Source organism: Ambystoma mexicanum, chromosome 2q, assembly GCF_040938575.1.
Source record: "Ambystoma mexicanum isolate Mex_15411 chromosome 2q, UKY_AmexF1_1, whole genome shotgun sequence".
NCBI lineage: Eukaryota > Metazoa > Chordata > Amphibia > Caudata > Ambystomatidae > Ambystoma > Ambystoma mexicanum.
This window is the reverse complement of record NC_090924.1, coordinates 369,340,761-369,364,529: the sequence shown is the minus strand read 5'-3', so window position 1 is coordinate 369,364,529 and position 23,769 is coordinate 369,340,761. Positions and strand designations below refer to the sequence as shown.

Genomic DNA, 23,769 nt, shown 5'->3' with positions numbered 1-23,769 from the left:
CCCACATTTTGTCAGTAGTGTTCATTCCATGTCAGGCACTTCAAGGAATTCCCAATCGCCCTATCTGATCCCGCTATGATAGTTAATTTGGGTAGCACTAATTGCTCTCTTTCTCTGTAATCTGCAGAAGGTCCTTGAAGGCGCTGTGGGTCTGCGCTCTGAGCCAAATGCAAAATTAAACTGAAACCTCAACATCGCACACATCAGAAGCACATTTTGCACTCAGACTGTAGAAAATGTTCTGTATCAGCTGTGGGTGAGAGTTCTGAGGTGCGATAGTCTGTAGTTGCTCCACTCCGACCAGATATGCTTTTAAGCATCTTCTTATTTAGTTGCCTTCAATTCACTGCCAAGCGCTCCAGGGCGCAAATTCTTCGTCACCTGATTATTCCTTTATTTATTAAGCCCTTGTTGGTTACCTAGGTGTTAGAGACGATTGGATGCACTATGCTGTGGGAGACAGCACCAGCCTTATCCTCTTGGCATTAGTTAACCCAACCTTTAGTATAAGCATGTGCTGCACAGGTTGGTAGAGTGACTGAGCAGCCAGGCTTATCTCAAGAGGGGTCAATGTGATCTGTAGGGTTATAACAGATTCACAGTGACAGGTATTCAAATCAACACTCAAGGTTTCTTGATTAAACAATTATTTATTAATTTAACAGTCAGTTGAATACGCCTTCTTTAGAAGGGAGCAAATATTTGCAATACAAAAATATACTTCAAAATTGCACACTCAGTTTCTTTAAATCAGTAGATACCCATTTGGTATGGCATACAGGCACTTCCTACACACTGAGGTGACTTGAATAACTAGGACACTTTGGACATTGATATATCACTGGAACATTTAGAGCAATACTGAGGTTAGTGTCAAAAGGGAAAAGATGAGGGAATAAAACAACGGTTATATTCTTAAGCAGGTAAGTACTTTTGAACCGCCCCCCAATGCAAAGTAAATTAACCCTTTCCCAGCTACACAAGTTATAGAATGTGTGACTTTTGTTGAGAGATAGATAAAGCACAAAGTCAGAGGATGGAAGAGTCTTTCAGGGAGCCAAAACAGCCAATGTTAATTGAGCAAAAGTCTAGGCGATAGGTGAGCTGAAGCACTTCTTGAATGTAAGTTAAAAAAGTATTGCACAATTTTTTATAAGCATTTGTATAAAATGAAATCACTGTTGGGCTACAAGCTGGGAGGTTTGTGAGGTGCAAAGCTGCAAGCAACTCTGCAAAGGGTAACCAAGATTAGCAAAGCAGGGAGGAGGTAAATACCCTTTAGCTTACAGTACCTTAGGTCTGAAGAAATTGGTTCCAGCTGGTTTCTGTTCCAGTTGTAGTATGGCAGTGCCTTTGTTCCTGGGCCTCAGTGGTGGGGACAAGAGGGAGGACGTCTGGGGACTCCTGCACTATGGTTTGAAGGTCGGAGGCAGCAATGAGCAAACTTCAGATCAGCGGCACTTTGCGGTATCCACTTCTCGCGAATAGCACCACCGCATTTTTCGGATATCTTGTGGACTTTCCTCGCATCTGGGGTCCAGCACTGTTGAGGTGGCTCAAGTTTGGTTTGTCCTGAATCATGGGAGTCCTGAGGATCTTCCTGTAGTTCGGGTCTGACTTAAAGACTAGGTTCCTGCAGCAGCTATGAAAGTACAGCCAGCTCTGAGAGGATGTCCAGATGAGTTCATCTTGGGGTCGATTGGTCCCACAAACCCAAGGAGAGAAATCGTCCTGCGCAGGGCTTCTCTAGTTGAGGCGAATTCAGAGCTTCGGCACTGCAGCAGGGCTTCACCGGGCAAACCAACGGTCCAAGAGTTGCAGCAGGCGTCTCTTCCAAGGTCTTCTTCGGATTCCTTCGTCCAGTGGTCAACTCTGCCTTCCAAGCAAAAGACCCCACGTTTTATGCAGGTTTCTCCCATTCATTTGCAGCCTAGCTGCCACTCACACAGCAGGGTGGCTGTCCTCCAAGGAATTAAACTGAAAAGGACAGCCAGCTAATCACCTTTGGGTGCATTCCTGTAACCAAGGGGATTAAGCACAGGGAGTTTCAGGCACCTCCCTCACTTCCTGCCCTGCCAGACACGCTGGAGCCAGAGGCAGGCTTCAGCAGTGAAACCTGCCAAAGACAAAAAGCAAAGGGACCAAACCTCATTTGGCACGCCGAGTAAATCTCAAGAAGGACTTTTCCAACAAGAAAGGGCGAAAAAAGAAGACCAGGGCCATTTTGCCATTTTGACAAAATGGGCACCCATGGGTGCTTTACTGCAACTCAATTGCAGCCCGCGGTAGAAACACACAATGGTAGGAAAAAGTAAACCACTGCCACCATTAATTGTAGAAAGGGTAACAAAAATGTTACATGAGAAACTAGGTAAACGGGATACCAAGTAACCCCTCCAGCACCCCATGGAAAGATGATGTGAGCTTGGTTTAGAAAGTTACAAATGTAAGTAAATCTCACTTCACTGCTCTTGGAAACAGTAGTACAATCCACTTCCCCCGGTGTCTCCATTCAACCTCTGACTGCCGATGGCCTCGCTCCGCTCCCGCAATGTTCTCTCGCCTGTCGCCATAGGGATTTATGCGCCCTCAGCCATCTCGGTGCGCAAGACCTTACTGGTCACCATCTTGACTTCAAACCAGCCCAGGCCTCCGGAAATCATCCTCCTCCCTCTACATGCCACCTCACCACTGTGAGAAACCTGAAGGTGTCTCACCCGCAAGTCCCATTGGAGATCTGTCATCCAGGTGGCCATCAATATTGGATCCAGTTCCTGGGGGTGGACCAGTGTGGGAGAATCACCTGGATGGGGTCTTCGGGGAGTGGAAGTGGGACACAGGTGAGATGGGGTACCCCCTTCCTTATTAACACCTTTTCTCCATCCTAACCCGTAGGAAGCTGTACTCCCCATCCTCGTTTCCAACCCAAACATTTTCTTACACCGTGAAAGACAACAGACTAACACCAGAGCCGTTTACTCGACATGTCCCAACACAAGGGTCAGGCAGAGTCGGGCAATTGACAATAACTACGCAAAACGCACAAGGAAGCAGCTATTCCAGGACAGCAGTTCAAACAGAGGACAATGGCTGCGAAACCTGAAAGGACGATAAGGAGGGAAGTGCCCTTTCCCTTGTCGAACCAGTCCCACGAAGCCTCAGTGAAAGGAATCATAAGACCGGAAACTGCAGCTGACATGTGGTATAAAAGATGTCAACGGTGCACAGGGCCCTCCCACATCGATAACCAAGGCGGGGAGGTGTGCTTGCTACCGTCCTCGACTCCAGAGACAAGAAACGCCAAGGAGTTCAGCAAAGCCGGTGAGTCGGAGGCAGAACCGATAATAAACCAGCTTTGTTGAGCGAAAGTTGGAAACGGCAACATGATGTGAATTGAAAGAACCTGTGAACAAAGAACTTGTGTTACTGACATTTTTTTTTCATTTGTACTGAAAAATATGAACTGCCAATAGCACTCCCCCAACCCCCTCAGAATTAATTCTTTCTGTCTCCTAGTCCAAGTCCTGTATACCATCACTCCCTTTTGTGTCGCACAGTTAATGCTGGGTGACCTGGGCCGTATACGCTCCGATTCCTCCCCTATCCAGTCCATGCCGGTGTTCTTAACCCTCTTTCCTTCCGTCTTCACTTGCAATTCCGTCCACCTTCCTTTAGCCAGAGCTGCTTCTATATTAGTCCCATAAGCTTCATTTTCCCTGGACACCAGGATCTCTTGTAGTCCTTCCCTAGAAATCAAAGGACCAAAAACCAGTCCTTAAGACATTTTTGGTGTTCTCCCCTTATTACGTATGTCACTTACTCCAGGGTCCATATTTTCCCTATCCATTCGTGTTCCGTGGGTGCTTCCTTAGCTTTCCATTTGTGAGCCACCAGCAAGGCCCCTGCCATAACTAGAACCTCATTTTCCATTGGGCTTTTGTGGGCAGAATTTCCAGATTTCCATCCAGTCCCAGAATAAACTGTCCTGTATTTGTCCTACTTTCCAGCCCCAATATGTCCTTCATTGCTTCTTGGACTATCCCCCAAAATGGTTAAATTATTGGGCATTGTCACCATATATGGCCCAGGTTTTTCCCCCTCCCCTCCAGGAAGTGGTGGAGGACGTACAACGAACAAGTTACTTACCTGTAACTGTTGTTTTCCAGCATGGGTCTGGCATGGATTCACATGCTCATGAATATTCCCTGTCATCAGGCTGGGAATCCTCAGTAAAGAAAAAATCAGTATCAGTTTCGTTTCTGATCTGTCTTTCTTGGTAGTAACCAATCACTGATCTCTGGGTCATACTGCCCCCAGCCAATGATTGCCCTCCCCCTAAGCCCCACCCCTGGCAGCCATCCTCAGATTTGATAGTACGCAAAGTGTCAGCATGACCAAGTGAAGAGCCGCAGAGGGGTAGGTGGGATGGTTCGCAAGTGAATCCATGCCAGACCCATGCTGGAGAACAACAGTTACAGGTAAGCAACTTGTTCCTTCTCCAGCATGGGGTTTGGCATGGATTCACATGCTCATGAATAGAATACATAGCAGTATACACATGCACAACCACGGGAGGTGGCAAAGGCTCAACGATAAGCATTACATCCAAAACTCAACATTAAGCAATTCTTACCTCCTCATCAGGCTCACCTTAGGCAAACAGGTTGCGCAGCACTGTTTGGCCGACCCTGGACTCCTCCCTGTAGTCCCGATCGATGCAGTAGAATCTTGTGAAGGTGTGCGTAGACCTCCACGTAGCAGCCCTGCAGATGTCCAGCAGGGGCACACCAGACAGGAACGCCGTAGTAGCAGCGATCGCTCTGGTCGAATGGGCTCTCGGACGGCCAGTCAGCGGTCGGTTTGCCAACCGGTGACAGTGCATGATGCAGCCGGAGAGACATCTGGAAATGGAAGTCTTCGAGAGAGCCTTCCCTTGATTCACAGACCCAAAGTTCACAAACCGTTGTGACGTTTTTCGAAAACTCTACGTGCGGTCCACGTAGAACTTCAGCGCTCTAGCTACATCCAGCAAGTGCAAAGTCCTCTCGGCCGGCGTCAAAGGCGGCGGGAAGAAAACTGGTAACACCAAAGGCTCGTTGAGGTGGAAGTCCGATGGCACCTTGGGCATGAAGGAGGGGTGCGTCCTCAGCACCACCCTCGTGTCATGAAAAGTCAAGTATGGAGGCTTGCAAGAAAGGGCCTGGATCTCTCCCACTCGTCGTGCGGAGGTGATGGCCACGAGGAACGCTGTCTTCCATGACAGGAACTTCAAAGGCGCCAAATGCATAGGCTCGAATGGGGCCTCCATGAGCCTGGTCAGCACCACATTAAGCTCCCACGCCGGGGCAGGAGCCTTCACCGGCGGGAACGATCGGAATAGTCCCTTCATAAACTCCTTCACCAGGCGATGAGACCACAAGGACGCCCGTCCCGTAGTCCTGGTATATCGGGAGATGGCAGCCAGATGTATTTTGATGGAGGCGTGAGCCAGTACAGCTTTGGCCAGCGACAGTAGGTACGACAGTACTTGAGGGGCCATAATCCGCAGAGGGTTAATCTTCTGTGCACCGCACCAGGCAGTGAACCTCTTCCACTTATGACTGTAACACTTGAGAGTTGAGGACGCCCTGGCTTTTGCAAGAACCTCTCTACAGTCAGCCGGGATATCGTACCCTCCAAACTCTAGTGCTGCAGGAGCCAGGCCTGCAAGTTCAGCGACTGTGGGTCGTGATGGAGAATGGCGCCCCCTTCTCTGGAGAGAAGATCCGCGTCCGCCGGCAGCTTGACTGCTTGACTGGTGGAGACATTGACAAGTCCAGAAGGTCCGAGAACCAGATCTGCCTCGACCACGCCGGTGCGACGAGGATCATTCTGCACCTGGACTCCTTGAGCTGGTTGATGAGTCGGAGCAGCAACGGCAACGGAGGGAACGTGTATAGAAACAGGCCGTCCCACGGGAACGAGAATGCATCGCCCATGCTCCTCAGCTGCGGGAGCCTGCTGGCGAACCTCTGGCACTTGGAGTTTGTCGCCGTCGCGAAAAGGTTGATCCGGGGTTTGCCTCATCGTCGAAAGAGCCGATCCACCTGGTCCTGACGTAGTTCCCACTCGTGGCACGAGCGCAGCTCCCTGCTGAGTGAGTCGGCGATGGTGTTTTTTATTCCTGCCAAGTGGAAGGGAACCAGAAACATCCCCTGGGCGACAGCCCAGTGCCACAGATCCTGGGCCTCCTTGGATAGGGCTGGGGATCTGGTGCCCCCCTTCTTCCGTATGTAGAACAGCGTGGTGGTGTTGTCGGTGAAGATCCTCACCACTTTGTCCTTGAGGGACGGAAGGGATGACTTGAGCGCCCAGAACACTGCTCGGAGCTCCAGAATGTTTATGTGGAGAGACCTCTCCTCCGCGAGCCAAAGGCCTCTTGCGTGGAGATCTCCGGTGTGGGCCCCCCAACCCTCCAGAGAGGCGTCCTTCGTCACCTGAAATGCCGGGGTTTGAAAGTCTGTGCCTGTAGTGAGGTGAGCACGGGTAACCCACCATAGGATCGCCCGACGGAACTCCTCGTCGAGAGGGATCCTGTCTTCGAAGCAGCCCGTCGCCTGAAACCAGCGGGCGTCGAGGAACTCCTGTAGCGGACTCATCCTAAGTCTGCAAAGGGGTACAAGATAAATGCATGAGGACATCATCCCGAGGAGGGACTTGATGGACCTCACCCTGGCCACGTCCGTGGCTAGCAGGCGCCGCACCTTGCCCAGGATGGTCTTGGTCCTCTCCTCTGACGGGGAGGCCAATTGCCCCACTGTATCGAGCTTCGCTCCCAGAAACAGTGCTACTTGCGACGGAACCAGGTGGGATTTGGGGTAGTTGATGGCGAACCCCAGTTCCGTGAGCAGCCGGACGGTCCTCGCTGTGTGTTCGACGGCGAGTTCCCTTGTCCTTGCCCGGATTAGCCAGTCGTCCAGGTAGGGGTAGACGTGGATCCCCTGCAGGCGCAGCCGCGCCGCCACTGGTGCCAGGCACTTGGTGAATACCCTGGGTGTCGACTTTAATCCGAACGGTAGGGCTCTGAATTGGTAGTGGCGTCCCTGAACCACGAACCTGAGAAACTTCCTGTGCCCTTTTAGAATGGGGATGTGGAAGTAAGCATCCTCCAGGTCCAACAACGATAGGAAGTCGCCCTCCTCCAGCTGTCCCAGCACGTGCTGGAGGGTGACCATCCTGAATTTCTGCACCTTGATGTATTTGTTTAACCGACGCAGGTCCAGGTTGGGGCACCAACCGCCTGTCTTCTTTCTGACAAGGAAGTACCCTGAGTACACTCCGGAACCCCGGAGCCTCTTGGGGACGAGTTCGATGGCACCTTTCTTGAGCATCGCCCTTACCTCCAACAGCAGTTGAGGGACGTGATTCTCCTTCCTGGCCACGGGAGGCATGCGAGGGCACTTCTTTTGGAATTCCAGCGAGTGTCCGTTGGCCAGGGTGTCCAGCACCCAACGGTCGGTGGAGATGGACTCCCACACGCTGACGAACTTCATCAGCCGGCCTTCCACCGGGGTGCTTTGGTGGGGGCTCGACGACACGGCCGGGTCAGTCTTGCTTGGAGGGGGCCTTGCCGCCTTGGCCTCCTTGGTGACGACGGCGGGATCCCCCTTGCTTGCCGCGACCTCTGTAGGCCTCCTGGGAAGAGGAGCGGGCCGCCTGGCGGTATGTGGAGGAGCCACCGCTGGATCCTTTGGAGGCAACCTGTCTGCCTCCGGAGCTCCGAAAGGGCTGTCGTTGTTGAAGTACCACTAGGGCCCGGACCTTCTCCGAGTCGGTCTTGATGGCCTGGAGAGACTCGTCCACCGCCTTACCAAAAAGGCTGTTGCCGTCGAACAGCATATCCAACACTCTGGTCTGGACGTCCTGGCGAAAGTCTGTCGCCTTGAGCCATCCTCGTCGTCGGAGGCAAACTCCGTTGCCCAGTTAGCGAAATCCGGTATCTGCAATGTCCGTTGCCACCGTTATGGCGTGATCCGACGCCACCTCGCCTTCCTGCAGAATCTGTAGGGCCTCCGCCCTCTTGTCGTCAGGTAGGAGGTCTAGCAGGGGAGCCATCTTGAACCAGAGCTCCCTGTCGTAGTGGGCCACGATCGCCAAGGCATTGGCCGCCTTAATCGTCGTCGCCACCGACGAGATGACTCGTCGTCCCATGGAGTAAAACTTCTTGCCCTCGCTGTCCGGCGGGGAAGTGGAAGTTGAAGCCGCCGCACCCGCTGCTTTCTTCTTAGCCGCTGCCGAGACAACCAAGTCCGGCGTGGGCTGGGCCCTGAGGCACAAGGGGGCAGCATCAGGGACTCTGTACTTTTTCTCGTACCTGTCCCTCTTGGCGGGTGTCGTGGAAGGGTTGTTGAGGACAGCAAGTCCCTCGTCCCAGATGTTGTTGAGCAAAGGCACCGCAAGGACCGTCTTCCTCTTGGCCTCTCGTCGTTGGTAAAGCAACCCTTCCTTTTTTTGTTCTTCAGGGCAGAGCTGGAAGAGCTCGGATGCCCTGGTTATCATGGTGTGAAAGGAGCCAATTTCGTCGGTTGGAGAAGCCCGAGGGGGGGGGGGGGGTGATGACGGGATGTCCGCTGTGTCATTGCCGCCGTCGTCGTTCGTCCCCGTCGCTGTATCTGTCGCTGTATCCTCTCTAGGGTCTGGCGAGGGGGATGAGGGGTCCACAGGCCTCGCGGGCACGAAGGGCGGACTCTCCTCCGCTTGTTCGGAGGGTTTCCCCGACGGGCCTGGTTCTGGATCCTCCGTCGGGGTCCGTGGTAATCTCGTCCTTATCTGGGTGCATAAGGATTGGATCGCCAACAAAATCCTGGGGCTCGGGCAATGGCTGCGAAGGACGGGATGGCCGCTCCACTGGGCCCTCTTCGTCGCCATCGTCACTATCTTCGATCACGTCAGCGGGGACAGTCCCCTGGGATCGAACCTTCTCGAACCTCTCATTGTGGCCGATTAACCTCTCTTTGAGGCCCTTCTCGTTTCCACCAGCTCCTCCTCAGAGGCTGATTCCGAGTCTGTAATGGCCACCGCCCCGCCCCTCTTTTTCCGCAGGGGACTTCACAGGGGTCTTAACGACAGGCTGGAAAGAGGATTCCCTCCGCGGTGGCAGGAATACTCTGGGCCCAGAGGCCGTTTCCACTGGCGTAGTCTCAGCCGGCTTTGCCAGGGTTGCAGCGACCACTTCAATAGAGGCCTTTGCCGGCTGGATCAAAGCACTCACCACCTTAGGTGCGTCCTGGGCCTTCGCCTTGGGGGGGGAGGGTCAGTGCCTCACTCCCCCTTCGAGATCGACCGGGACGCTCCAGCAGCTTACCCGGGTTCTCGGACTTCCTCTTCCCCGAACCAGAGCGCTGGCGCGTGGTTGAATGTGCCGGGGAAGTCGCGCCCTGCCTGGCAGCCGAAGAGCCCGACCTTTCGGCGCTCCCGGTGCCCGCGGACTCGCGGTGCTTGGCCTTCTGTTGGGCCCCCGTCGCTGAGACGCCCTCAAAGGACTTAGAAGCCCGCTCAGACTTTTTCTTCGCCTTCTCACCTGCTGTGCCCTTCTCCAGCTAGGCGGCGAGGCGGGAGCGACGATCTTGTTTGGTCCGTTCCGAAAGGTTCTTGCAGAACGCACAGTCCTTCTCCACGTGCGTCTTGTCCTCATGAAGGCAGTAGAGACATTGCGAATGCTCGTCCTCCTTGAAAACGTTTTGTAATCTGCATCCAGGGCAGCAACCTGGACAGCTTGGATCCGGGCATCGATCTTCCCTTGTCCTGGGCCATGTCCGTTGAGGTAGGCCGCAGATCTTACGGAATCCTCCAAGAAGCGTAAACTCAACGAAAACTTCACCCTTGAGGGGCGTAGAAGAATTCCGAAACGGGTCCCCGTTATCGGAAGTAGAAACGGTGGAGCTTGAGGTTCGATTAAACTGAAAAAATGAGAAAATCTCCTGAAAAAGCGCGAAAACGCAGCAAAAATTCGAGTGCTAAAGCACGAGTACTCCCAACACTTGAGCGTGCGGTAAAAATCTGAGTATGGCTGTCAGGGGCGGGGCTTAGGGAGAGGTCAGTCATTGGCTGGGGGCAGTATGACCCAGAGATCAGTGATTGGTTACTACTAAGACAGACAGATCAGAAACGAAACTGATACTGATTTTTTCTTTACCGAGTATTCCCAGCCTAACTGGGAATATTCATGAGCATGTGAATCCATGCCAGACCCCATGCTGGAGAATGTATTTTTGCTAGTTTACATGGATGAGGTGCCACTTGTACATCAGCTTGGACCATATTCCCCCTCTTTGAGCAGTCTGTACATTCTCTCCCATCAGGTGTCTGTCCCCTGTATTGGTTGACATGCGTTTCTCGAAAGGGGTAAAATCCCTTGTTGCTTCCTCTTTTATTTGAGGGTGCTGGGACCAGTGCCTCAATTGGGCAGACCAGACGCGTTCCCCTTCTCCTAATCCAAATCCAATCCAATCCGAAGTTAGTCCTGGCCAAAACGTCTACAGAGTGTGCATATCCAGAGGGGTCACCAACCAAATCCATTTTTCCCTAGAATGCCCATACACCAGCACTGGACAAGCATCCAAAACCACAGAAGATAATAAATGTGTATGTGCACACCAAAAATAATGCAAAAACTTTAAAAATGTAACTGCTGCCACAAGTCTATCTTACGCACATATAAAAGTAACCAAATATCCCATGTGTAAAAAGGTAGGGTGATACAGAAGTATCCCCACAGCACAACAAGGTGATGTGTGCAATGTACAAAATATAAGACTTCAAAAGGGAAACAAAGTTTCCCAGGAATGATTATCTGAAAGACTGGACAGTTTTCCCACAGTAAATGAGCAAAAGGTCAAAAACAGAAAAAACATTGGCGATCCATAGAAAACTATGGAGGGAAAGTTGAAAAAAGATTAACACTCGACAACTAGCCAGACCCAAAAACCAGACGCTCAAAGAGACCTCTGCACCTAGGTTTCCCCCAATAGAACCAAGGCATAAATCCAGAAGGCCCAGCAATTTCAGGAACTCCTACTGTAGCTCGAGTGAATCAGGAGTACAGAAGGTAAGTAACCATTCCCGTTTTGTCACCCCCCTCCCTCTGCAGTCCCCATAGGGTTGTATTGGTGAAAGGTCTCAGCCGCATCTCTCCGTTGCCTAGCCTTGAAGGACACTGGGGTATCCTGCCACGGCTCTCCCCAAAACTATCGATTTGGAAAGGGCTTTTTAAAGACTTTGGTTAGACTAGATTTCTAAACTCTGGCCTGGTGGACACAGTTTAGGAGGCCAAACTAGTTATAGCGAACTGGGACAAATCTGGGAGCACTAGCCAAACCAATCAAGGTAGCATCAAGAATGGTAAGGAGTCCACAATGAGTCCAATACACTGAGCAATCGAGGATTATACTTAATCTTTCTTTTACAGAGGATTCCCAGCCTGACAGGGAATATTCATGAGGATGTGAATCCATGCTGTACAATAATAGTTACAGTTAAGTAACTTCAACCTTCTCCAGCATGGGGTCTGGCATGGATTTGCATGCTCATGAATTACGATTACACAGCAGTACACATACACAACCACGGGAGGTGGCAAGGCTCAACAGAAGCAATAAACACTCACCCCTGGAACAGACAACTCAAACGGATTGTGTGGCACTGCATGGCGGACACAGACTCCTCCCTGGAATCCTCGTCGAAGCAGTAGAACCTTGCAAAGGTGTGCATGGACCTCCAAGAAGCAGCCCGCCAAATGTCGAGCAGGGGCGCAACAGAGAGAATGCAATGGCTGTGGTAGAGTGAGCTCTCGGCCGGCCTGGAAGCGGCCTGCTAACCAGTCGATGACAGTGCATTATGCAGTCGGAGAGTCACCTAGAGATGGAAGCCTTCGATAAGGCCTTTCCTTTATTTACAGGACCAAAGTTGACGAACAACTGAGAAGTCTTCCGAAAATTCTTTGTACGTGCCACATAGAACTTCAAGGCACAAGCAATGTCCAGCAAATGCAAGGCCCTTTCCGCTGGCGAAGACTGATTCAGAAAGAAGACAGTTAACACCAAAGTGTCGTTGCAGTGGAAATCTGACGGTACCTTTGGCATAAATGTGGGGTGCGTACCTAGTACCACCCTTGAAGCTTGGAAAGATGAGTAAGGCTGTTTGCAAGACAGGGCCTGAATCTTCTCGACCCGCCTGGCCGAGCATGAACCGATGCATAGGTTGAGAAAAGAAGCTCCCATGAGCTTAGTTAGCACTAAATTGCGCTCCCAAGCCGGGCAGGAACCTTCACCGGCAGGAACGTCCTAAATAGTCCCTTGAGGAACTCCTTGATGAGTCAGACCACAGCGAAGGATTGCCCAGAGACCTGGGGTTCCTGTATATGACGGCGAGATGCACCTTGATAGAGGCATGAGCCATTCATGCTTTGGCCAAGGAAAGCAAGTATGGAAGAAGTTGCGGGCTGTGACACGCAGCAGGGTAATCTTCCGAGTCTGCCACCCCACAGAGAAGCGTTTACATTTATGTTGGTAGCACTTCAACATTGACGAAGCTCTGGCCCTGGCCAGGATATCCTTACATTCTGTGGAAAAGCATAACCTTAAAACTCTAGGGCTGTAGGAGCGATGCACTCAGGTTCAGGGACTCTGGGTCGTGACGTAGAATTACCCCTCCCACCTTCTCTGGCGAGAAGGTCCAGGGACAGTGGCAGCCTGATTGCCGGGGCCACTGACAGACACAGCAGGTACGGATACCAGATTTGCCTCGGCCCTGCTGGGGCAACAAGTATTAGCCTGCAGTGGCACTGTCCGGGTGTGTTGATCACACGTAAGAGAGGTGGAAACAGAGGAAAAGAGTACAGGAACTGTCCCTCCAACGGGAATGACAATGCATCACCCATGCTCCACGGTTGAGGGAACCTGCTGGCGAACCCTTAGCACTTGGCATTCGCCACTGTCGCAAAGAGATCAATCTAGGGCTGGCCCCATTCGCCAAAAATCCACCTGGACCTGGTGAAGTTCCCACTCGTGGCAAGAGCGTAGTTACCTGCTGAGCTAGTACATGATGGTGTTCTTGACTTCCGCTAGGTGAAACGGGACCAGAAACATGCCTTAATGAATGGCACAGAGCCACAGGTCCTGGGCCTCCTTGGAAAGTGCCAGTGAGCGGGTTCCCCCTTGTTTCCGGATGTTGATCATGGTGGTCGTGTTGTTTGTGAAGATACTCACCACCTTGCTCTTCAATGAGGCGAAAGACACTTGAGGGCCCAGAATGCAGCTCTTATTTCCAGGATGTTTAAATGGAAGTCCTTCTCCAGTTGACAGAGGCCTCTGGCGTGCAACTGTCTGGTGTGGGCTCCCCATCCTTCTAGAGATGCATCCCTGGTGACCATCTCCTGGTAAGGAGGAACCTGAAACGAAGTTCCCTGGATTACATGCAGCCGTAAACCCCATCACTGTATCGCCCGATGTAACTCCTCGTTAAGGGAGATCTGGTCCGCAAAGTTCCCCACCCGATACTTGCATCAACCTCGCATCCAGGAACTCCTGGAGAGGTCTCATGTGAAGTCTGCACAGGCGAACAAGGCTGAGGCAGGAGGGCAGCATGCCCAGTAGCGACTTCATGGATTGAACCGTCACCATCTCAACCGACAACAAGTGCTGTACTATGCCTTGAATAGCGCTCACCCTCTCCTCGAAGGCGATGGCAAACAAGTCACCGTGTTGAGTCAGGCATCTAGAAACAGCACGTCGTGAGATGGCGTCAAGCAGGAATTTTTATATTTTATGGAAAACCGCCAACTCCATCAGCAGACGTACGGTTTTCAAAGTGTGCTCGCTTGTCAGAAAGTGAGAGCAGGAACGTACCAGCCAGTCGTCCAGGTAGGGGTATAGGTGGATACCTTTTAGACAAAGATGTGCCACCATAGGTGGCCGGCGTTTCGTAAAAACCCTTGGGCTGACTTCAGGCCGAAGGGCAGAGCCTTGAACTGGTAGTGCGGACAGTGAACTACGAATCGTAGAAAATGTCGGTGTTTCTTGTGAATGGGGATGTGAAAGTAGGTGTCCTCCAGATCCGACGACGTCAGAAAATCGCCTTGTTCCAGTTGGCCAAGCATGTGTTGCAGCGTGACCATCCAGCCATTTTGGGACTAAGTACTTGTTTAGACGGCGTAGGTGCTGGATCAGCCTTCAACCCCTGTTTTCTTTTGAACCACAATGTATCTGTAGTATACTCTGGAGCCCCAGAGATGCTGGAGGATGGGTTCTATTGCTCCCTTCTGTAACCTCTTGCAGAAGCCGAGGTCTGTTCTTGTCGCTGAATCGGCAGACTATGAGGACACCTTTGTTGGAACTCCAAGATGTGCCCCCGTCGGAGAGGGTCTAGCACCCATCTGTCTGCAGTGATCGGCTCCCACGTGCAGATAAACTTTGCCAGCCGGCCTCTCACTGGGATGCATAAATTGGTGCCCGAGGCCACAGCTGGTTCAGGCCTGCTTGGGGGTCAGAGCTCTGCCCTGCAATCGGCACAACCGCTGTCCTCTGCTGCCTTGAGAGCGACCCCTGTACGCTTCTTGAGTGAAGGAGCGTGAAGGATGCCAGTACAGCGTATTATAATCCTTCGAAGATCTTCCTGGTTTTCCTCTGGAAGAGTGGAAGAGTGAAAGGACGATGGCCGTCACTGTAAAGTTCCCAGGGAGCGTGCCATGTCTGTGTCGGTCTTTATCACCTGCAAAGACTCGTCAACTGCCTTTCTGAAGAGGTTCTCCCCATTGAACGGCATATCCAGTACCTTAGTCTGAACGTAATGGTGGAAGTTTGTTGCCTTCAAACAACCATGCTGATGTAGGGACACCCAGTTATTAGTGCAACTAGGGGTGAACCGTTCTCTGGCAACCAGATAGCTAAGTCCTGCTAATCTAATTCCAGGTCAAGCAACTACCTTTCGGTGCCCTTGACTACAGATGAAAATCTCCTGCTATCAGAATATTATCTAGCAAGGCCTTACTCCACATACTAGACCAGGTAATGAATATATCCTGCCTAGTTCTGATACAATGTTAGTATCTATAAGAACCTGAGCAATTATAGCTTATTCTTCTCCAAATGTTCCATCAACAGCCACACCATACTGAGTGAATGGAAGATTTTGTATTGTGGACAAGTGTTGACATTTGTTCAACTAATGTTTGTTTTATTGTAATTGAAACTAAAGTGTGACAAATCTCCTGATGAAAGTTCCATGAATTATATAAGATAACTGAAACATGTTAGGTTTTGTCCTAGTAATGTTTTCTACTGGGGAACATTTTGGAACCCAGTCCTAGGGTTGGACCACTGAAAGATGGCAAGGGCTCCTAATGTTGCCGGTAATTAATTGTGTCCATTGCACATACAACATCCTACTTTATTTAGGATTTTCTGTCACTAACTTTTGTTAATGTTTTAGAATCTGCGTTTTAAAAATAGATACCTAGTGCTACAACAACTTACTGTTGGGCTTTTAGACCTGATGTATTTTTGTGAATAAATTGACATTGTGTTTGATGAGATATTTATGACTCACTAATTTAATTGGTTTGGTGTGAGTGTTGATAGGTTCCAACTACCTCATTTATCATTTATTATTAGAGATTATTATGGTAACCCAGTGACCCATCTGGTGGAAACCCATGTCCACTGCCACTGTGATCCGAGGCCACATCCCCTTCCTGAAAGAGTTCTAGTGCCTCGACATTGTCTTTGGGCAGGAAGTCCAGAAAAGGACTCGGCTTGAACCATAGTTCCCGATCATATCGGAACAAAATGGCTAGGGCATTAACTGCCTTGATGGTAGTTCCCGGTCATATCGGAACAAAATGGCTAGGGCATTAACTGCCTTGATGGTAGAGGATGGGTTAACCGGGCGCTTCCTGGCTGTGGCTCAGACCACCGAATCCAGCAAGGGCTGAGACCCTAAGCATGAGGGAGCTGTATCTGGAACCCTGTACTTTTTCTATAATCTGTCCCACTTGGTCGGGGTCATACTTGGTTTTCTCATTAGAGCTAGACCTTCCTCCCAGATGTCATCCAGGAAGGGAACGGAACGGACATGACGGTCTTTCCTCTCGACTCGTGCCGCTGGTACAGGAAGCCTTCTTTCTTAGTCTGCTCAGGCAACACAGTTCGGAGGCCCTCGACATGATGGAATGAAAGGATCTAACTTCGGCCGGTGGGGAGGCCCTATGGGGCTCATCCGCGTGTGGTGTTTCTCCGTCAGCCGTGATGAAAACATCCTCGTCTGTGCCCGTAGCTGTGTTACCCGTGTGCGGGGGGAGGGGCTTTGGGTGGGGTTTTCTCACAAAGAGGTGGTGGTGGAGTCCGAGGATGACTGGGTGAGCTCAACCTCGGAGGCTCTTGCGTCTCCTGTGGAGGAGTAGGTCCCAGTGGCCGCATCCTCTGCTGGATTTCAGTGACCAGTGTGTGCAAGGTCATTAGAATGTCCAGCAACACGTCCCTAGGTCTAGGGGTGAAAGGAGCCAGTGGAGAGGGGTCCGGGCTGACGCGTCTTCTCTTGCGAGCAGGTGACTCAGGTCCACCATCCCCTCATACTACCCCTTTGCGATCCAAGTAGTAATTGCTGTGCGGATTATTCTCTCCCTCGCTGGTACTTGATTAGATCTGCCCCAGCCTATCTGGAGCAGCCTGCTGGTCCACATACCAGGGGAGTTCCACCAGCGGGATTGTCTCGTTCTCCTTCTCAGGAGGTTGCTGAGGCGGTGCGGTCGTCGGGTCTTTCCCTGACCCCGGAGTGACTGCCGCCTTCATCGCTGCCTCCGCATCCATATCTTGCTTTGGGACCAAGGACACCCGTGGAGTAGAAATCACTTACTACGTGGACCCACTCTCCTTCAGCGTTGCCATAGTGGACGTTGTTGACTTTGTCAACGATGTGCTTGTCGCTGCTTTCGTCGACAGTGCAATCGTAGACTCAGTTAACCTGGCACGCTGTAAGGTCTTAGTCAGCTTTGACAAGTCCTGACCGGACTTGGTCCCTTGTCCGTTTATCCACAGACACACAGAATTAGGACGGGGTTTGGGACTTTCTCTTTAAGAGGCCCCTTTCGTTAATAGGCTAACTGTGGAGGCTGACGGTGATGGCGATCGCCTTTTGCCCGACTCGGGACCCAAATCAGCAGCAAACCCAGCAGAGCTAAAAGCGCGTAGTAATATACGCACTACCAAATAGTAAAATACATATATACAATCACAGTGAGTTAGGTGTAAAACATTCAGTTCACCCCGCACCACAAATACCTAAAAGGGAAGGTAAGTAAATAATTATTACACCAACAGTTCACAGGAATATCAGCCCTAACTTGTAAAGTCCATTCCTAAATTGTATTGGGCCTTGTGCCCAAACAAAGTTTCCAATAGTTTAAGAGAGTGGGAATAAGTTAGGAGGAGGGCCCTGTGGATGTGAAGAAGGTTCTGAGAGTCAGAAGAGGATGTATTCTAGTGACTAAGACTGTTCACAGCTTTCAGCAACATGTTTTGCCAAAGCCAAATAGTTGTAAAAGTTTCAAAAGTTATTCAAACATTTTAAGGGCAGAGATAGGGAGGCAGGTAAGTATTGCTACAACTTACCACCCGTAGTCCATTTTTTCACCAGACTTGGCAGGTCTTGGAGGGTTGCCTAGGGTCAGTTTCACTGCTGTTTATTCTTATTGAAGAAGTCCATGACATGTGGGTGCAAGAAGTTCCGGTTGGGTACAGGAGCTTGGTGCAACCTCTCCTCAACGAACAATGCAGCAAGCACTGGTGCAGGACTCTTCAGGACGGTAGACAATATATGAGAATGCCGGTTTCAGGGATGGTCACAGTTGCATGGCGACAGCAGAGGACACAGATGTCGAAGTCAGTCCTCTATCTCGGGCCTGCCGATGCTAGGACGCAGATAATTTGCAAAAAGAACTCTTGCCGGACAAGGAGACAACCCCCTCTAGTTCCGAGCAGAAACACGGAACAGCAACTCTTCTACCGCGTTAGCCCAAACTGGAGCTAGTCAGTCCAATGGATGGCCCATGGACACTTCCAGAGGCTACAACCTGTTGGGTTACCAGAATAAGTCGAGAATGGTTAGTTCCACCCCTGCTATGGGTCGAAGCACTGATGAAGCACTTTTAAGATCACCAGCCAGACAGGGCTCAAACGGGATTGCAGCAAAAGTTGGTTGCCAGGCCTCCTCAGGATTGGCCTACAGGTCCGAAGTCTCCTGACAGGATCTCTGCGGAATGGCTGCAGGACTCCTCTTTTGAGAAATCTCAGGTGAGTACAGAAAATCTGCCCCACAAATGAAAGATCTGCCACTCGCACACACCCCAGCAGTGGTCTAATTAGGACCACTGTTGGTAAAACTCATGCATACACTCCAGACATTCAGAAACCAGTTTGTGTATTGGGATCCGTTAGTTCCAACCCACTTCCCGGCATGCAACACACATGCCCTGCACTAGCTCATGAAAACCAAGGCCTTTACAGACCAATTAAGCGTATGACCAAAAAAGGAATTTCCTGATCTGGCAAGGTAGGAAGAAGGCCAACAAACAAAATGGCCAAAATAACAAGCGAAAACCTTGTGGCACGGACATGTTAGGATACTAGCCACAGTTAGTAGCTAAACGTGGTAAAGCCAAAATAAGATGCAATAAAAATAGCGAAGAAGTAACAGCACATTTAAAAGTAACGACAAAATACTTTTGAGTATAGTCTAGGGTCATACAAAAGAAAACCCATTGCGCTGCATTGCAAGATGCATTGTGCAATGTTAAGAAGTTACCCAAACAGGCAAAAAAGTCAAGACTAAGGGAAAACGTTTCTCAGTTCGGACAGTCTGAAGGACTAGTCGGTTTCCCTATAAAATATGAGCAAAAGGCCTTCACTGAAAAAAGTCAGAACAAGGTGCTAAAACAAAAGCAAAAAGCTTGGGGGTCCATAAAATATGGAAGAAAGTTGCTCCTAGTGAAAAGTATCCTAACAACTTTCCTTTTGTTTTTCTTGAACTTTGGAACACTTGCAATCTACTTGTTCAATTCTTGATACAGAGACTACTAGCTTCCTGAAAAGACTTTAGGACCTGTGGTTCTAAGGGCACTAGGCCCCTTCTTTTCTAGCTCGAAGTATAGTGCATACATTCTAAGGTTTTGTGCAATGCTTGTCAACCTATTAGTTCTCAACGTGTCTGATTACTTACCCGTTTGCTCCTTTATTCATTTATTTTGCTACACCTCTAGTACCTTGAAAAATAATTTTAACTGTATTTAAAAGTAAAGTTAGCACATCAAGGTGAATGTGTATATGTTATTAGTGAATGTTTTAGTGACACTAACTGCTACTTTGTCTTTATTTGTAAGATGTCTAAGGCCTAACTAAATAATCATGCTTATACATTTTGCTTAACATGTATTAAGAGTGCTGTGTGTGTACTTAACTGAACCCTTCACCATTCTCATGCCCACCTAAGTGTATGCTTTGCTGTTCAGTCACATTACCCAGATAGAGTTTGGCTAGATATTATTTGTCCCTGTTCCGCAGAATAGAGTGGTCACTCAGAATCTGTCCACAGGGCTGATTCTGGAAATCCATCTTAGAAATTGGCATTACAGTTTAAAAATATATTTGGTACCGCTGTAACCTATGTGTTATGATTGAAGTACTTATTTGTCATGATAGTGTTATACAAGTGACTATCAAAGTACCATTTTTTTAGTAGATCAGTGTGGTGCATTTTCTAGATTTGTGTGTGGACCAATTGTACCTTTTGTCTGCCTACTGTCCCCATTTGAGCGCCAAAACTCGTCACTCCAACCATGCTACCCATGTTTAAGAGAGGTTTGGCTTCCGTTCAGGTGTTTTAGCTTTCTACCCAGGGATGGTTGCTGTAGCATCCTCAACAAGGCTAGTACAAAAAGCAGCCTTAACACAACCCACATACTTCACAAGGCTTTAGATTGTTCCCTCCTACAATCCCAAAGCTTCAATCAAATTCACAATTCAAGAGCACACAGCCTTGCACCTTGCAAAGGTTGGCTTCAAACACAAAGGCCTCCAGAATTACAGTAAAGAGCCCCCCCTCCTTCAAACTTCCCCCGGCTTCGCTCACACAGCCCCCACACCAGCCAGAACTCTTTCCATGCTCCAGTGACACAACCGCATTCCTCCCTCTCATACAATTGAATTCCGTTGCGCAGACTTTCCCATAGGCTTAAACAGCTTTACCTCAAGCCTGCAGCTGAACCCAGACTCACAACTGCAGCCCACCCACCAAAGGCTTCAGCTGAAGCTACAGACCTTCCCCTTACCTCTCAGCACCCATCTTCAATCATGCAGCAAGAAGTAATGGATACTTACTACTCCTTGGTCTCCCTATCCCATTCCACCACAATCTTGACATGAGGTGTCCCTCCAAGTCCGCAAGATTTTAATGCCCTGAAATAAAGTAGAAAAAGGGTTACACCATAGCAAATGCGTAGTCATTATATGCTCACAAACGTGAAAGCTGCCAGTCCCAAGCCAATCGCGTGTGCGAACAAATTAAGTTGCAGACAAGCATCTTCAAGTTATTGTAAACTTTTGCAAGATGTAATCTTATTTAGGTGCTATTACCAACAGGGACACGCAAGAGTGAAAAGCAGTGGCTTCCCAGTCATGGTAGAACATCTTTTGATCTGGTAGAATCTCTAAACTCAAATGCTAGCTGAACTTTCCCCATATACTATACATCTGCGGAAACCAAAACCCAAATAAATGGACTAATTTGCAAATCAAACCCAGAATTTGCAAAACGCTAATCCAGGTTTCAACTTCCTATCCTTGAATCCTAAAATTAAATTTCCCATTGCACAATCTCGAAAAATACAAAAACAGTTTCCCTTAACCCTTGTTCCATCATTAGCTTTCTATTCCTTGCATCCTTATCTTGAAATGCAATTCAACCCAACATATCTGCTGATTTAACCTCTGAAACCTGAATCCCAAGTTCTCCTGCCCACTAAACTACACCCAGAAAAAGATTATTCCCGAAATACCCAAATCTGCACCTATTGCAATTTCTTCCGAAATGCTCAGTCCTTCATCGGTTAACGTTCACCATCCTTCAAAGTTTCTGATTTTCTAACACCTACACAAATGCCCCCTCTCGGCTACCTAAAGACCAAATGTGGTTCCGTAGACACTCTCATATAAAACAAGTGCCATCATTCTTTTTTGCTTTAAAACTTCTGCTTAAATTGCCCATTTGTCTTGCTGTATCCATTCACTCTCATATTGTTCTGTAAACCTCCAATTTCTCTAGTTTCAACCTACTCTCAAACAAACTAAAATTCCCCATCCTACCCGCCTACCTTCTCTGTGTTACAGATAGAACAATCCTTATGACAGCCCCCAGCCTGAGACACTGCCTACCTTTCAACGGTGGGATGGCACAAGGGGTGCTCCTCCTGAGGCAATAAGTATGTTATTCCCACAAAGCTCACCACACGCAGGCTAAATGGACAGACCTGCGGTGACATGAAGAGACAAGCATACAAAAAGAATTAACTCATTATTGCAGAGAAGCAACGCAACAGACGCTTTTGTTATTTCATCCAAACATTAGAAACGAGATTGCTACTAGGAAATGACCAGACGTTAGAATACAGTCCTAGGTAACTATCTGCCAGCATATTTCGTACTCTCTGGGATTCAAATGCCAAAGGAACTTGCTCATGATTGCACCTACTGACCCTTCATGTAGAAATCCGCTGCACAAAAACTGTCCAACGTTCATCTTCTCATGCACTGTTTTCCAAAATACAACCTTTGTTTTTTGTCATGATAGATTTCTAAAATCAGGCCTGGGTGCTAGATTTTAGGAGGCAATCCTAGTTATGGTAAACAGGGAGCTCTGAGAGCTTAGCCATAAGCCAATTAAGGTAGCAATGGAGAGCAGTCAAGGCTTAGTCTCAGGTAAGTGTGAGTATGGTCAGAGGCCCTCAATGAGTCCACACAGAATAACACACAATAATTCAGCTTAGACAGTCAGTTCTAAAAATACTGTGATTTATTTAGGCCTTTAAAACACTGAAAAATAGAATTAGCAGGTATAATCACACAATATTCTAGAATACAAATATATATAGTCATCTGTATGTTCATTCACAATGCATCAAATAGCTTTCCATGTAAAACAGGTAAGTATGCAGATGCAGTTCAAATGATGAGAACCAGTCAAGTTCAATTCCCTAAACTAGAAGTCCAAACCCTAGGCATGGGACCTAGTGCCCAAAACATCACAGGTTCTAACACAAGGTTTCTCACGGGAAGGTATTTTCTAAAGGGATGCAATGGATTTATGGTGATTCAGAATAGTTTCAAACTATTTAAAATTTCAACATCAATTTACCAGAAGACAGGCAAGTTCTCCTTTCTCTTCCAGGCCGAAGGCTAACACAGGGGCAGGATACTTGACCCAGATTTGATTAGATAAGGTAAGAGACATAGGAGACAACAGGACTTGTTCCCAATGTTATCTCATCAGGGGTGGGAGGTTGCAGGGCAGGCACAGTTATGTTTACTTACACCCCCCCTTTGACTCTGAGGGCACGGTCTTCCGTCTTTATTTATGTATTGGTTATTTATAATGTGCCTATAAACAAGTGTTTCGAGGCGCAACAAAGCAAGCGGGAGGGGGAAACAGGGAGGACAAAACAGGGTAGCGATTTTACTAGGCCTTGCCAGTTCAGATCATGCAAGTACAGTAATGAGAGGCGGAGGGGAATGGGGGAAGTGCAGGTACAGGGCAGAAAGGCCAGTGAGAAGGAGAGTGCCAGGGGAGGCCAGATGGACAGGACCAGGGGAAACAGAACGCACGGGAAGGAGGGTCCACAAGCTAATTGTGAGTTAAGGAGCTGGAATGGCTGCAAGAATGCAGGCTAGCCAGACAGAGTGCAGGCAAGGGGGCCTGTAAGGGCAAGTGCAGGCTGCGGTGGGTAGTGGGTCTGGCGAGACCAAGTGCACGGGTAGACTGGACAAAGGGCGGCCTGGTGCCCTGTATGACACATGAAGGAACCAGGCCGCCAGTTTGGGCAGAGGGAGAGATTAGCAGAGTAGAGGGAAGAGAAATGAAATATTTTATTTATATTGCGCTCTTACACACGTGTTTCAAAGAGCGACCAGGCAAAAGGGAGGGGAACGAGGGAGAACAAAAAAACAGTGATCTTACTAGGCCCAGTGACATTAAGAAAGTGCAAGTGCATGGAAAAGGGGGAAGTGCATGGAAGGGGGGAGAAGAGAATAAATACTAAATAAAATAAAGGCGCTAACCATGGTAGTGCAACCAACAGGTGGCAGGTGATAGTCTAGTCAGATAAGGTTTTAAGAGCAGAATAAAAGTGGAAGGGGGACTGTATGCGTACAGATACAGAACCCCAGTGCAAGGGGAGACCCGGAGGCAGCGCAGGAGGGTGGCAGGGTGAGCAAGTACCTGGGCCCGAATGACAGAGGGTGGCCAGGTGCACGATGCCAAGAGAGAAAACAGATCAGCAGGGGAGAAGGGGGGCAGAGGCAAAGAGTAAGGCCTTGAGGTGCTTCCGGAACCAGAGATGGTTCTACTCAAGTTTCAAGGTGGCCAGGGGGCTGTTTCAAAGGGAGGCCCCAGCCGAAGACCGATCTACCCGCAGCTCATTTCTTTGCAAAATGACTAACCCTGAAGGAGTTAGAAGTAAAGGAGCGAAGG

The 23,769-nt window shown here is 49.4% G+C and overlaps 1 protein-coding gene across 2 annotated transcripts in view; it reads right to left on the bottom strand.

Annotated features, from left to right (window-relative positions):
* USP31 (ubiquitin specific peptidase 31) overlaps positions 1-23,769 on the bottom strand; it is an 821,813-nt gene that overhangs the window by 353,336 nt on the left and 444,708 nt on the right. For both annotated transcript variants that reach the window (XM_069647404.1, XM_069647405.1), the window contains exons 9-10: positions 21,459-21,553; positions 20,406-20,483 (exon numbers count right to left, since the gene is read on the bottom strand). In XM_069647404.1, coding sequence (XP_069503505.1) covers positions 20,406-20,483; positions 21,459-21,553 — 173 coding nt within the window. The remainder of the gene's footprint in view (positions 1-20,405; positions 20,484-21,458; positions 21,554-23,769) is intronic.